Genomic DNA, 15,822 nt, shown 5'->3' on the forward strand with positions numbered 1-15,822 from the left:
ATTTACTCCATATCTGCAGATCTAGTGTCAGAGTGTCCATTTTCCATGGCACATACAATATATATCGTTTTTAATGTGGTACTAATTTCTGTACTCTTCGGAAACTTTTATAGGCAGAGTTATCTCAAGAAGTGTAATAATGGAAATAAATTTGCAGAAAACAGCAGCCCAGTAATTCAGAAGAATAAATAATATGTAAACGGGCCATGAAATTAGTGTATTACTATAGCCTCCTAAAGCCATATAAATGATAAATCCAAAATTGTACCTATACTCATACTCATACTTATAGTGCAGGGAATAGAGTTGATTTTGTTTTGTTTGAAAAATGAACGAAACAAAACAAATACAACTCTGTTCCAATTGAATTCGATTTAAATTTCATCGAGCTGAATAAGTACTATGGGTAGGACCTTGGGCCTTTGATGTGTAAGGAATGAGTGGACGCTCAAGTTGGGCGTGCAGCGTGGCGGGGCGTGTAGCGTGCATGAAAACGTATAGGAAATTAGGAACGTAAACGGAAACAAATGCAAACGTATAGGAGCGGCCTTAGTGCACGCTGCTCAAATCACTTGTGAGCCCGACGCCACGCTGCACGCCCCGCTGAACACTCCGCTTCGAGCGTCCACTCAGGCACACACATACACAGACACATTCAGGAGGTATCACTTAAGAGGATAGATAGGTTATATTCTAACATAAAGAGCACAAGGTACTAGGCGACGATAAACATACGTTTATAGATAAATACATACTTATATACATAGAAAACATCCATGACTCAGAAATAAATATTGTTATAGCAGACGGTTCCGGGTTCGATTCCCAACAAATCACACAAATAAATGCCCTTGTCGGGAATCGACCCGGGACCATCGGCTTCATAGGCAGGGTCGGGTAGTGATCAAGTGACCCTACTGGTGACTAGGCTAGTAGAGCGGTCTAAATAGCATAAATATTATATTTTTTTATTTATTATTTATAAGGAAAAATAATAAATCACTTATAATTTGATTGTTTGTTTTGTTTCTCTACATCAACCAATTTTATTTGACCGTCATAATATATAAAGTTTAGTAAATGGAAGTGAAGTCATTGGTCACAGCACAGTATTTTAAATCAGCAAATTCCTAACGATTTAATTAAATTGTACCCTTTCCATAGGTACTACCTTAATTTTTAGGGTTCTGTAGCCAAATGGCAAAAAACGGAACCCTTATTAATATTGCCTACGAATAAGCAGGAGTCAACAGGTTGAAACTCGAAACACAAGCACATGGCCGGGAACACCCTAGATAGCTATGCTGTTTTCGAACAGCAAGTACCTTTTCATTTCTTATGCTCTGAAAGTGGGTCGTTGTTGTTCTGAAAAGTGTAGAAAATGATACGTTTCTGCTCTAGAGCACGGCACATTCTAAGTTCATTATTCTTGTTTTTTAAGCAATTAAAATGTTGATTTTAAATGAATTCATTGTACAATTTCCTTAGATAGTTAATTCGCTATTCCGTAAATAACGATAATTGTTAAGTGAAAGTACCCTCAAGAAATATTTTTGAAGTTTATACTAAGACGTGTTTTAGGGTTTCGTACCCAAAGAGTAAAATGGGATCCTATTACTAAGACTCCGTTTTCCGTCCGTCTGTCTGTCTGTCTGTCCGTCTGTATCTCATGAACCGTGATACTTAACATAATTGCGGCGCTTGAGGCTTTCGGCCGAGGATGCCGCAGCGCCAGCGGTAACTTTGATGCTCGGGACATAGGATGGTGCCAGGGTATCAACACATGCAGCGTCCCAAACTAGCGGCCGGCCCATGCTCCAAGGCACCAGTGTCATCCCGTCGGGTCGCTTGCCATCGTCCCTGGCTAGACCGCTGGGTCCAAGTACTGCCAGCACTCTGGCACTAACAAGGGCCCGCCAGATGACATCATTGATACTGGCGTGGCGGGGGATTCTTCCAGCGGTTCGGACGCACGAGAGGCCATGGTGGCCAAGGATGTCCATCCGCCGCATTGACAGCGATGTGGTTGGTTAATTGACTCCCACTCCGCAGTCGCAAGAAGACGAGCTCGGTCTGTCGAACTAGTTGACGTATCTAAAAGGTTTTTCCGTACTAGTTGACAGAATGGCTCGTCCCATCGCTTCTTTTAGTTATGGATTTGAATATTAGTAAAAAAGATAATTAAGACGAAAGGGGACGACCGCCCCAAAATTACTTAACCCTGTTAACGTTTAGGTAATACTGAACAACTTTTACTATGGGACCAAACCTGAAAAAATAAATTACTTGAAATGGTCCTTTGTTTGATTTTACTAATTTTCAACTCCATAACTAAACTAACAACTGTTTCAAATTAAATCATAACTCGTTCAGCCGTTTTTGTGTGTTTAACCAGCCAAAAATTTAAAATCTTGTGTGTTGTCTTAAAATCCGCATAGACTTTGACATGATAAAGTATGGGAATACCATTACCAACGTCACTTTTGCACAGCAGTTTGACATTAATTGACAATGACACACTTTGTCACTGCAAAATTAACTAGATCGGACTCTTGGCTCATTATCACTACACTTATAAAACAAAGTGCCCCGCCGCGTCTGTCTCTGTGTACTCGTATGTATGTTCGCGATGAATTCAAAAACTACTGAACGGATTTTCATGCGGTTTGCAGTGCAAAGATGCACCAATCAATAGAGTGATTCTTGAGGAAGGTTTTTAAGTGTATAATTTGTTTGTGTAACGCGTGTGAAGCTGGGGTGGGTCGCTAGATAGTGATATAATGTGAGCTGCTGTGGTCACCTGTTTGCAAGCTAATTAAGGTTTAAATTAGGTTCTTAGCTACTCTAGCGCTACTCTGGAGAGATTTGGAACTATTATTTATAGCTAACAGCTGGACACTTTTGCAACAGTTCTACCATAAGAGATGTCACTCGTCTTAATTCCACACTCCATACCTTTTCGGATCTGTTTGATTACGGTAAGTGATAAAAATTACGATGAATACAATATTTGATTCAGGTATGTGAACTAAGTATCAACATCAGTAAAAAGTGTGTAATAATAAAAAGGTAATTATGATTATTTAGACATATTTTAATTTTATCAAGTATTAGTTTTTAGTTTTAATTTAGTTTTATTTAATAGATAAGTTAGTTTATTTTTATAATGCCCAATTTAAATACATATACGATACACAAATAATCGTAAGTAACGATACTTAGGTCAATAATACTCGTAGTATAATATTTTATATTTACCATTGTTTCTGTATTATGATTCATATCCCGGTCGATTTAAGACCTTTTCTACTTGTTTAGTTTTTAATACCATATCGGATTTCTGAACGCATCTTCAAAACTATTTCGTTTTGACATATTTGTCATCTTCTTCACTCATACCATTTTTACCATATATACATCTCTTTCGGGGAAAAGTTGGCACATGCGCAAATGCATAGAATGAAAAACAGAAGAAGAAAAGTTTGAATTGAAATTGCAAGAAAATGTCAGATTGACGGACTTACAAATCAATTGAATAAATATATTATTAAGCCATTCTAACAAAATATTTTATTTATAAATATAACAACAACCAAGACCTGTGCAACTGGTGAGTGTAGGATTTTAATTTCATTTATTTTTTATCTTTCTTTACCATCTTTCACTCGGAAACGGGTGTTGAATTCCAAGACGCAAACAAAGGTAACTGAACGAGCGCTCATTTTTCGAGAGTCCAAATCCTTGGAAATGGTTACAAAGCTTTCGCAACAATCTATTTCATATTTTTCAAGTGTCATTTACCTTAAGTGGGTCCGGTTTTTCTCTATAGGTTATGCACAAATAGGCGGGTCCATACAGACCGGCCAGAGTAGACGTGCCTCGGCAGAGGCGGCGTGCTCAGACGAGGAAAACGCGCGCGCCGCCCCGGCCGCGGCACTTCTACACTGGCCGGATTGTGCGCGAGGAAATTTCCTCGCGCGTATGCTCGCTCTGTGTGGACCCGCCTAATCATTAAAAAATGTCAATTTTCCTTTGTGTTACTCGTAGATAAAACCTATAAACTTGGAAGAATTAACAACTGCCAGCGTAGCCAACGTGCCTATCGTTCACGCTCCGTGGCGAACGAAACGCAACTGTCACAGTCGCACTAATATGGAAGAGTGATAGAGAGAGATGACTACGCTACGCTACGGAGCGTTATCTATTGTAACGTTGGCTACGCGGCCTGGAGTCGCCTTTAAGAGCGTTAAGAGACGTTTATCTGACATGGCTATTTTTACGTTCCTACAAATAGTTTGACGTGCCGCTCGTGTAATTCGATTTCGTAACTTGACGTACGCGTTTGCGTTAAGTCTCATTTAGAATGGGATTTAGAAACAGCGCACCAAGCGGAACGTTTTGGAAACTCAAAATCCCATACAAAATGAGACATGAGACTTAACGCAAACGCGTACGTCACGTTTCGCTATCGAATAAATTTACACTAGAGGTACTGTTTTGTACAGAACATTACAGACAAGGCGTCTCCAGTTGTTAAATCCTTCAAGCCTATAAATGATAAAGTGAAAACAACCCTCATAAAACGATATTGTGCGGCCAGACATGCAAGGATTTCATTTTCCTTGGGTAGCAAGAGACGCCATCACGAGGTTATATATCAAATGTTAACAAATTCTGTCATATTTGATTACATAATTTACCTTTTCTATTGAACACCACAAGCGATAAAAAAAATATTGTTACTTTCTTTGATTTTAACGACCGACCACTGGTCAGAAATTCGTCCTGTTTTTGGGGAAGTGTGCTTATTTATGGTGGCCAGACCAATTTTTTCAATTAAATTTTTCTTAAAAAATTTCAACAAGTTTGATTGATCGTAGTGCAAAAAATATGTATGGCGAACAGTAGCTAACTTTAAAAAAAAAATATGATTCTTAAATGGTATACACGTGCTTTTTACATAAAAAATATGGCATACATAAAAAATAATGGGCCCTGAAGGGAAAGTGCCTTAAAACCTTCATAAGCTCATTTTACTTTAAGGACACATTCTTTTATTAGTAAAAAGAAACAAAATTACATTCAAGTTCTTTTTATTCGCTTCTACTAGATTTCAAATAGGTATATGAACTAGTGAAATTGGGTAAAAATATAAGATGGCATTATTTTATTTCAGATCACAAAACATCGAACAACATGGCGAACTTGACAACGAACAGGAACATGAATTGGGATTTAAAGAAAAGTTCATGTAAGTGTACTCCATGCTCTACTTTACGAGTATGTACATCCTTCTTTTAATGTTCTGCCTGCAACTATAGTAGGGCTTTTTTAGGCGCATGGCATACTGCATCCAATTTGCACATCGCTCCGACGTGCAAATCGGCATGTACTTAACTCCTTCAAACTTTTAATGGCCGTTTAAAGTATTTTTAAATAATTTTCAATTGTGGCTGAACGTTAAGCTGTCAAAACATGGCGGACGAATCTTTGAAATGTTACCGTATTTACGAATAATTTCGCTTAAAAATTAGTTTTTTTTTCGCAAGAGATGAAAAACATTGTGTGTAACTCCGGGGTTCTTAACCTCTAATTGGTACTCGAGTCTTTAATTCACTCCAGCCTGCGGCTGTAGTGAATATATAGACTCTAGTACAATATTTCACTTACCCCTCGTTGCACAATATACTATAGTATGGATTGACGGAGTTTAGACGCAGGCACAAATCTGTAGAATGTCCCTTTACCGATAAGTAATTTATTCCCTGTGTTCAATTGTAGTAATAGTAATAGGTAAAGATATACAGATATCTTTAAATTATTAACTAAGCAAATTAGTTGGCTAACCTTGAAACGCGCAAGTTGCCCTAATACACTCCAAACCAATAAAAATGTATAACACAACCGCTCGGCGGGTTCTCTGTTCGTAGTCTCTTTCCTCTACAAAGCGGGAAAAAATCGGCTACGAGCGTAGCGAATGTGATAACTTTGGATGAAAATTTCCACACTATAATTACTTGTTGTTATGTGACTTGTGGGTATGTGTTTGAGGACCGGTCTGGCTGGTATGGCCGTGGGTTCGAATCCCGGTAAGGGCATTTGTTTGTGTGATGAGCACAGATATTTGTTTCTGAGTCTCGGGTGTTTCTTACGATTTATGTATTTGTATATTATATTTATATATCGTTGTCTGAGTTCCCACAACGCAAGTCTTCTTGAGCTTACTGTTTAGTCAATATTTGTAAGAATGTCTTATAATATTTTTATACGTGTTTTCAGACCCGGAAATCGACCAGCTACCCTTGATGGAAAGTCCAGGGTCAATGCTGGTCATATTAACAGCTTATCTGGCGTTTGTTCTGCGAGTCGGGCCCGCTTTTATGAGAAAGCGACCACCGTATAAGCTTACTACGACTCTGCTAGTGTACAATGCGGTGCAAGTGGCGATATCCGCATATTTAGTACAAATGGTAAGAAAACTAGTTTAAGTGACAAAATGTGTAAGTGCCGCCACTATTAACCACCACACTCTGTCACAGACAGCTTACTTGGTTTTCCTTTTATGAGAAAGCGGAAACCGTATAAGCTTACTACGACGACTCTGCTAGTGTACAATGCGGTGCAAGTGGCGACATCCGCATATTTAGTACAAATGGTAAGAAAGCTAGTTTAAGTGACAAAATGTGAAAGTGCCAGTATAAAACGTTTGCGTTGGTACTACCACACTCTGTCACTGGAAGCTTACTCGGCTATAAACCCTTTTATAAGAGATCGACAACCGTATAAGCTTACTACGACTCTTCTAGTGTACAATGCGGTGCAAGTGGCGATATTCGCGTATTTAGTACAAATGGTAAGAAAGTTACTTTAAGTGACAAAATGTGAAAGTGCCAGTATAAAACGTTTACGTAGGTACCACCAGCACCACACTCTGTCACTGGTAGCTTACTTGGTTTTAGACCCTTTTATGAGAAAGCAACAACCGTATAATCTTACTACGACCAAAGAGAATTTGAATGTGTATTGTCAAAGAATTGTTTGACGACCGGTTTGGCCTAGTGGGTAGTGACCCTGCCTACGAAGCTGGTGGTCCCGGGTTCAAATCCTGGTAAGGGCATGTATTTGTGTGATGAGCATGGATATTTGTTCCTGAGTCATGGGTGTTTTCTATGTATTTAAGTATTTATAAATATTTATATATTATATATATCGTTGTCTAAGAACCCTCAACACAAGCCTTATTGAGCTTACTGTGGGACTTAGTCAATTTGTGTAATAATGTCCTATATATAATATTTATTTATATTTAAAGAAAACTTTAACACAACAAGGTAACAAGCAACAAATGCTAAAAATAATCGTTATTAATTACAATAATACGTTTTAAAAATAAAATATAATATGGTTTTCGGTACACTTTATTATTGCAGTTTTTTCCATAAGTGGGTGTACCAGCTATTCGACAAAATGGCCGAATAGACCGAAAATCGAATAGTTGCTGAATATTCGTGGCATCTATAGTGTCAATCATCTTTAGGGCGGAACAATATGACCCGCGAGTCCCGCGACTTTCTACTGTCAAACATATTTTGTATGTCAGTGAGAATTCTGTACGCAGTACTATTGTGGCAGCGGGAGGTACACTATTGTAAATTAAAACTTGTTACATTCAACCTAAATCAAACAATGAGAAACCGATACGTCATCGAAACCATTGTCTAACGAAGAGTAAAAAACCGGCCAAGTGCGAGTTCGTTTTATTCCCACACCGAGGGTTCCGTGTAAACTTTGAAGTATCTCGTGTAACTATAAAGGCGAAAGACTTTTGATCAGAAGTACCTTTACTAAGTATAATTGTGTACAGCGCCATCTGTCGAAAAATTGTCCAATTTGCTCGATGTAATGCACGTATGTTGGTTTTTCGAGGTTAATTCTGTATCATGTGAACCGATTTCATAAATTAATCTTTTATTTGAAATAAAAATCGGCCAATAGGATGTGTAAAAAAAAGTTGTAAAGGTCTGGACTGATTATATTTTTCCTGTAAAGTTTATAGTAATATTAATATTGTTTACAGTACATATCATATGGTGCTACTTTACCGCACTAGTGCGAAAATTAGCATATTACGTTACTGTGTCGAACATTTAAAGGGCCATACTGTAAAACGTTGTACGATACATGTGCGAATAGGCAATTCGCAACTCGTGTCGATTTAAAACTCTCCCTTCGGTCGTGTTTTAATTTATCGCCACTCGTTTCGAATTTCCTATTTTTCGCACTTGTGTCGTGATGTAGGTACTATTACAAAAATCATAATTTTTCTTCGGCAAACGTGTTTAGGTTAGCATTGTTCATAACTATTTCAAATCGATAGCTTTAGTGGTTCTTAAGATATTTAGCGATGTGTTAGACAGACAGACGGACGGACAGAGCCGCATCATAAGGGTTCCTTTTGCACCTTTTTGGTACGGAACCCTAAAAACAAGTCATTGATCTTTAACCCGTCGATCGTCCACAATGAGACCTCTTGGACGCATTTGGTGTGTGATCGAGACAGCAATATATGCACGTTGTTAAATGTAGTAATGTTTAGTTGACGACCTGTTTGGCCTTGGTTGTAAGTAGGTGACCCTGCCAATGAAGCCGGTGGTCCCGGGTTCAAATCCTGGTAAGGGCCTTTATTTGAGTATTTTTTAAGGGTTCATACCAATAAAGTTAAACAGAACCCTTAACGGTCCGATTCGAACCTTAAGATACGTCAAACATTTGCTAAACATACGATATGTATTGATATGACAGTGTCAAAGGTGACGTTTCTAAAATTTTGACGTATCTTAAAGTTTGAATCCGTCCGTATATCGAAAGGCCGATTTCTTTATTTGATTTGGGTTTTCAGAACTTATATCGTTTAAATACCTATTTACCACTAGCTTTTCGGTGAAGGAAAACATCGTTGTAAAGTCCGTATCTAGGATGCTGGAACCCCTGTAAGATTCAGAATTTCAGGAATAACAGCGAAACACGTCTGTACTAAAAACCATTTAATTAGACAAGATTGATGAATGAACTACCCTCCACCTATTTTCATAATAACTTAAAACTACATACATTATAATCGTGAGAAAGCCTACATACATCCGCGAGGAAATTCAAAGGTGTATGTGAAGTCCCCAACCCGCCTTGGGCCAACGTGTGGACTATGGCTCAAACCCTCTCGCGCTGTGCCCAGCATCGGGACGTATACATATAGGCTGAATTATTATTATTTATAATGCATAGAAATGCATATCCAATACATTTTCTGAAACATACATATTATACACCTAAACCTTCCTCAAGTAACACTCAATTGATAGATGAAAACCGCATGAAAATCCGTTCAGTAGTTTTTGAGTTTATCGCAAAACATGCATAGATACATACTTACAGACAGACATGATGTGGGACTTTGTTTTATAAGGTGTATAGTGATCTAATATCCTGTTTGAGAATTGGATCTGCCATTGCAATTGGCCACACATAATTGATTAGGTTGTCCAACTTGTTTAACTATCATTAGCAATTGATTGATTATTGCAAAATGTAATACTGTTATAATATCGTCATGGATTGACAGCATTGACATATATCTAAGGATGGGCCTTACAGGCAATAAGAATGGCCAGTACAGCGGTGTCACGCACACGAATTCGAGCCAATCGTGTGCAGTCTAACGCCACAACGCGATTGGTTTATGAGTTCGCATCACGCGCGCGATTGGACGCAACTATTAGTTGCGTTAGACTGCACGATTGGCTCGAACTCGTGAGTGATACCACTGAACTAGCACCATTCTTAGTGCCTATAAGGCCCGTCCTTAGATATAATATATGTCAATAATTGACAGTAAATATGAATTAACTAACCAATTGTGATCCTTATTGCAACGTGATAAGATATATTGTTAGTTAAATATAAAACAATAGTGCACAAATGAACCTAGTCCCACAGTAAACTCAATAAAGGTACCGTTCGGATTGAGACTGCACCAGCAATTACTGCTGCAGTATTAATTATTACTGCCGACTGCATTGTTGCCGCAATTGTAAAAAATCTTATCAGTTAAAAAAAGAAAGCCTACTCGAGACGGTGTGGTGAAATATATACTAAAAATTAAATTTAAAATTAAAAAATACAAAACAAAAAATATATATATATATTTATTTTTTATATACATATACCTCACCCCTATCCTTTTCCAGTCCCTCCCTTTTCCTATCCCTTGAAGCAAATTTCTGCCAAAAATTAATTAAAACCTAATAATAAGAAAATTAATAACCATCCGGGTATTTACTTAGTTTTTGAAATTGGTGAAGAATTTTCAAACAATGCACGTATTCCAAAATCTTCTCCAGAATGTAAGAAACAATTTTCTGAAAACCGAATCAAAATCGGATCGGCCATACGCGAGGTAATCGCGGACAAACATACATACATACATCCTTTTTTTTAAGGCGGTTAAAAAGGAACATAATTAACATGATTTGTGTCATGCCGTTATCAAACATCGGTTGTGTTGTGTACTATACTCGTATGTATGTATGTATGTATCTTTTTTGTGGTATCCTCACACAGTGTATTTTGCTCATGTATTAGTACCTACATTGTGTATTAAGGGCGGTAAACTAGAATTGACGAACGAGTGTGAATTGAAGCCCGAAGCCGAAGGCGAGATCATTATTAACACGAGTTCGTAATTCCTGATCCGCCCATGGCACACACAATGGCATCACAGTTGTGGGGCAGAAAAATGGAAAAAAATAAACTTCTGCCTAATTTCGTGCGTAAATTATAGCATCAGCACTTATAATTCGCGCGAGATGTGCTAATATCAAATTAAGTAGACATTAAAGTTCGAATGCTGCTTAATCGTATTTGTATGATATTAAATTCTAATTTTGTTTTAGTTTTCCAGGAATATTTTTGAATACGGCGTTACTCCGAAGAAATGTCTCATGACAAACGACTTTTCTCGTAAAGAGGTAAGCAAAGCATTTTTAGGGTTCCGTACCCAATGGGTACAACGAGACCCTATTACTAAGACTCCGCTGTCCGTCCGTCTGTCTGTCCGTCTGTCACCAGGCTGTATCTTATGGACCGTGGTAGCTAGACAGTTGAAATTTTCACATATGATGAATTTCTGTTGCCGCTATAACAACAAATACTAAAAAGTACGGAAACCTCGGTGGGCGAGTCCGACTCGCACTTGTCCGTTTTTTTTTTATATATTGTAGTAGTTAGTATATAAATACGTACCTACTAAGGTTCATTGCGATAACTTCGAAAGCGGGGTAATTTTGGAAATGCCAAATAAAACCAGAAGCACGCTACTGCAACGGACCACACCACCACACCAACCACACATCCATGACCACAGAATAAATAATAGTAGGTACCTACCTACTACCGTACAGAAAAGAAACTTCCTACAAAACCGAAGTTTGACAGCGATTTAAGGACAAATTATGCTGTCTCTTTCTAATGTATGGCACTATATCTTTCGGCTATTTAGGGTTGTCTAAATTCAAGTTATTTATCTTATCTGTGATTGTGCACGCAAGGGGACGTCAAGATGTGCGAACTCTAATAATTGCTCGTAGCATAGCAATGCTGAGCTGAACGGCCGAGAACGAGCCGAGAATGCCCGAAAGGATCAGTTTCGCCCCTGCCAAGACGCTGGATTACTGAACATAATTTTAAAATAATAATTTGAATGACCGTTCATTAAATATCTACGTTAGATTTAACCTTTTCGCCGCCATTGACTTGATATAGACAGTACATTTCGTGCCCCAAAAGCCACGACTTCATTATCAAGTTGAGGTTTTGATCAGGTTTGTTTACGTGCAATTTTTGACGTGGCGTTGATTCACTTTATTACTTCATTTACGTGGCGGAGAAAAGGTTAATTAATTAAAATAAATGAGTCATACGTGACTTGATACAATTTTAATTATTAGTCTAGAAAAGTCGAATTTAAATAGTTGCAAATGTATGTGAACTAGTTGTTCAAGTATATTAAAATATCATTCGTAATTTTAAGCTTAGCGCCACCATATTTATAATAATATATAAATGTGAAAGTTTTGATGTATTGGTAGGTACTCAATCTTATTGAGATTATTATTGGTTAAATAAACTAGGTATGAACTGAATCGAATGATCGGAAACAACTAGTAGGTACAGTTGACATAAGATATATCTGTGCGGCCAAATATCTGAGCATGCCTCTATTATTAAAGCCGTTAGAGTGCAACGGCTTTAATAATAGAGGCATGCTCAGATATTTGGCCGCACAGATATATCTTATGTCAACTGTACCTACTAGTTGTTTCCGATCATTCGATTCAGTTCATACCTAGTTTATTTAACCAATAATAATCTCAATAAGATTGAGTACCTACCAATACATCAAAACTTTCACATTTATATATTATTATAAATATGGTGGCGCTAAGCTTAAAATTACGAATGATATTTTAATATACTTGAACAACTAGTTCACATACATTTGCAACTATTTAAATTCGACTTTTCTAGACTAATAATTAAAATTGTATCAAGTCACGTATGACTCATTTATTTTAATTAATTAACCTTTTCAGATATTTTTTGGCGATTATAACTATATGAAATGATACTTCGTACGTAAAAACCAAATTGATTTTGTACTGAGCATTAAATCTGCCAAAAAAATGGTACCACAATGTTTAAAAAAAAAACTGGCTCGGGTAAAATTGTTGCTGAAAATTGTTGAGTATTCGACTTTTCGTTCGTCGCGACATCTATCGTCAAGTAGCAGTACTGATAAGTATAGTTGTGCCGTTCTCGAGAACGTTCTACGTTTTGTATGGAGAATGTTCTCGCGCGAAAACATTCCCCATAGTAAACGGAGATCGTTCTCGAGAACGGCCCAACTATACTGATAAGTACGCTACTTGACGCTAGATGTCGACTACAAAACTAATAAGCGTTTTGATAAGAAAACTGATGTATGAAGTGAGCACTCTATGCTTACTATATCTATGCTGGTCTTGCAAATTTTACGATTTAAGTTATTTAAGTAACCAACCCGTGCGACATGTTTTGGGGGCTAGGTCTCCAATGACTTCATTTCCAAGCAAGAGTGCATTAATAGCAGTCATGATAGCCGCGTGCCGCGTACACGTCACGCGAGTGATAACTTGCTGACATATTTAACTTCTGCAGGTAAATTATTGATGTGTGATGACCGGTCTGGCCTAGCGGGATCACGCCAATGGTCCTGGGTTCAATTCCCGGTAAGGTTAATTTGTGTGATGAGCACAGATATTTGTTCCTCAGTCTTGGATATTTTCTATGTATTTAAGTATTTCTATATTATATATCGTTGCCTGAGTACCCACAACACAAGCCTTCTTGGCTTACCGTGGGACTTAGTCAATTTGTGTAAAAATGTCCCTATAATATTTATTTATTTATTTCTTCCAGGTAATCACCAGCATTTGGGTATACTTCGTCGCCAAAATAACCGAACTAGCAGACACAGTATTCATCGTACTCCGCAAAAAGGACCGCCAAGTGACATTTCTCCACATGTACCACCACACGATCATGGTGCTAGCGACGTGGGCGATCGTCAAGTATTGGCCGACGTACGCTCTGATCTTCGCCGGTTTTATGAATTCGATGGTGCACGTGGTCATGTACACGTATTATGGCTTGGCTGGTCTTGGGCCGAATGTGACGAAGTATTTGACGTGGAAGAAGTACTTGACTAAGTTTCAGATGGTATGTATTTAAACAGATAGTTATTGTTTTATTTTCTCATGACATTGCATTAATAGCTACTTTTCACTAAATGGAAAATTAATACGTACAGGCAGATCATATCAAATCCAAGAATCTAGTCGTGTACTAATTGATTAATTAAAAAAACTTATATGCAAAAAAATCTAATTCATGCCAAAAATGCCTTACACCATTTTGGAAAAGAGCTGATACTCTTCGAACTGATCGATTTCTATCAAACATAGCTAAGAACCAACGCAAGGAAACTCGCTTTCATGTAAAAAAACCCGATTGAAATCGGTCCATCCGCTTGAGAACAGACAGGCATTGGTTTCAAAGTATAAACTAAACACCCCTTTTTTGCGTCGGAGGATAAAAAATACTTACGGCTATAGTATAGCAACGAATACTTGAAAGGGCCACTGATTACCAGTTCTCTGGACGATATCGGCCTGCCAGTTATTCGCAAAAGCTGACAATTGCGAATATAATAAATTAAATCACGTATCATAAGTCGAAGATTACTAGCGTCGAACCTCCTCGTTATTGAGCGAAAAATCTTGAGCTATCTTCGACTTAAAATATTATTTAAAATCAAGTGTATTCCCTTTTTCAGGCACAGTTCGTGTCAGTGTTAATCCAGTACACTACAGCAGTCATGGTTTCAGAGTGTCCCCCGCAGAAGTCTTTCAATATCCTCATACTCTGCAATACAGTGTTCTTCTTACTGCTTTTTAGTCATTTCTACATAAAAGCATATTTAAAGAAGAAGAAGGCGTAACTTAGTTATGTGAATAAATTTTATTTTCATATTTTCACCTCAGCAGGGGAACGAACAAGGGTACTTCTGCTTAAAAGAGTGAGCAAAATTAGATTTTGCTCACTCAGTGATCTCGAAATCACAATGCCTTTGGAGTGAAGTTGGTCGTATTCGAAGTCAACGTCGATATTAAAGTCAAAACCATGGTCGCAGTCCAAGCTGCAATAGCAGTCTCAACAACGTCACCAGAACAGTAATGCAGCTGCAGTCGACATCTTAACGTTACCTTTAGTCATGGTCAGTCTCAGTCGCATTGGGATCTGGGAGCGGAAACAGAAATAATAACCAGAATAGAACTGGAACGGATGTTGAATCAGGAATGGGAACGGGAACTGGAAAGGAAATGGGACTGCAGTGAAATGAAGAGTAGAAGAGGAAATGGAATTGGGTTTGTGACTGTTTTTTTGCATAATTTGTAAATAAACGTATTTAGGGGAACTTTCCGTTCGTATTGAATTTGCCCTCTAATAATATTCTCAGTGCTGAGTTGAAAAGTTGTGTTTGCCACACGAGACCAAAGTACGCTCAATATTCAAAATATTTGTTTTTCTTCCTCGAAACTCTAAACCAAGACTCACAGCAAAAACTAACTTTGCACTCTTGTTGCACAAATAACTTTATTACAATCTTTTGAGTATAAATTGGGGTAAACAAAAACGGTTTGCTCGTCGTCTCATCTTGGGTTTAGGTACGAATCTTGAAATTACCCTCAAAGATGTCACTTTGGAATTTTTGTCGGTGTCGCTATTGTATTTTCTTGAAGTAAAAGTACCCGATGAGCTCACGACGTATAAGTATTCCAATAACCAAACCCCGTTATCCATGTTGCAACTCATTGAAAAAAAGAAAAAGATCTCTTTTAGTACATAACTTCACCTTAACTAGCATTACATCATAATATTCATAATTCCGCTATAAATTGTATCATGGGCGTATTCAACATATACAATTTAGATCTATTCTTCTTATCGTGTGAAGGGATCATAACTCCTCAGAACTCTAAATCAAGACTCACAGCAAAAACTAACTTTGAACTCTTGTTGCACCAGAGTGCAACGTAAATTGTAATTAGTTTTAGTATAATCTTGATAAATAATAATACGGTAGGTAGCGAAGATAGGTTATTTTAGAATTGGTATTGTTTACTATTTTTACTTAGCTTGTTTTATTGTGGAATCAATGGCTACATA

The 15,822-nt window shown here is 37.6% G+C and overlaps 1 protein-coding gene across 1 annotated transcript; it reads left to right on the top strand.

Annotated features, from left to right (window-relative positions):
- Positions 1 to 6,272: 6,272 nt before the first annotated feature.
- LOC133519621 (elongation of very long chain fatty acids protein 7-like) lies at positions 6,273 to 15,080 on the top strand. The gene is made up of 4 exons (XM_061853652.1): positions 6,273 to 6,470; positions 10,950 to 11,024; positions 13,513 to 13,812; positions 14,429 to 15,080. Exons 1-4 carry the CDS (start codon positions 6,306 to 6,308, stop codon positions 14,591 to 14,593), a joined length of 705 nt encoding a protein of 234 aa, XP_061709636.1. The 5' UTR covers positions 6,273 to 6,305; the 3' UTR covers positions 14,594 to 15,080.
- The last annotated feature ends 742 nt before the right edge of the window (positions 15,081 to 15,822 follow it).

The sequence above is a fragment of the Cydia pomonella genome, chromosome 7 (assembly GCF_033807575.1).
Source record: "Cydia pomonella isolate Wapato2018A chromosome 7, ilCydPomo1, whole genome shotgun sequence".
Taxonomy (NCBI): Eukaryota; Metazoa; Arthropoda; class Insecta; order Lepidoptera; family Tortricidae; genus Cydia; species Cydia pomonella.

Bases quoted from the DNA above. Each gene is read 5' to 3' on its own strand.
- LOC133519621 (XM_061853652.1), top strand. From the start codon at position 6,306: ATGGAAAGTCCAGGGTCAATGCTGGTCATATTAACAGCTTATCTGGCG. The intron at 11,025-13,512 runs GTAAGCAAAGCA...TATTTCTTCCAG, and splicing joins ACGACTTTTCTCGTAAAGAG to GTAATCACCAGCATTTGGGT. The intron at 13,813-14,428 runs GTATGTATTTAA...TCCCTTTTTCAG, and splicing joins ACTTGACTAAGTTTCAGATG to GCACAGTTCGTGTCAGTGTT.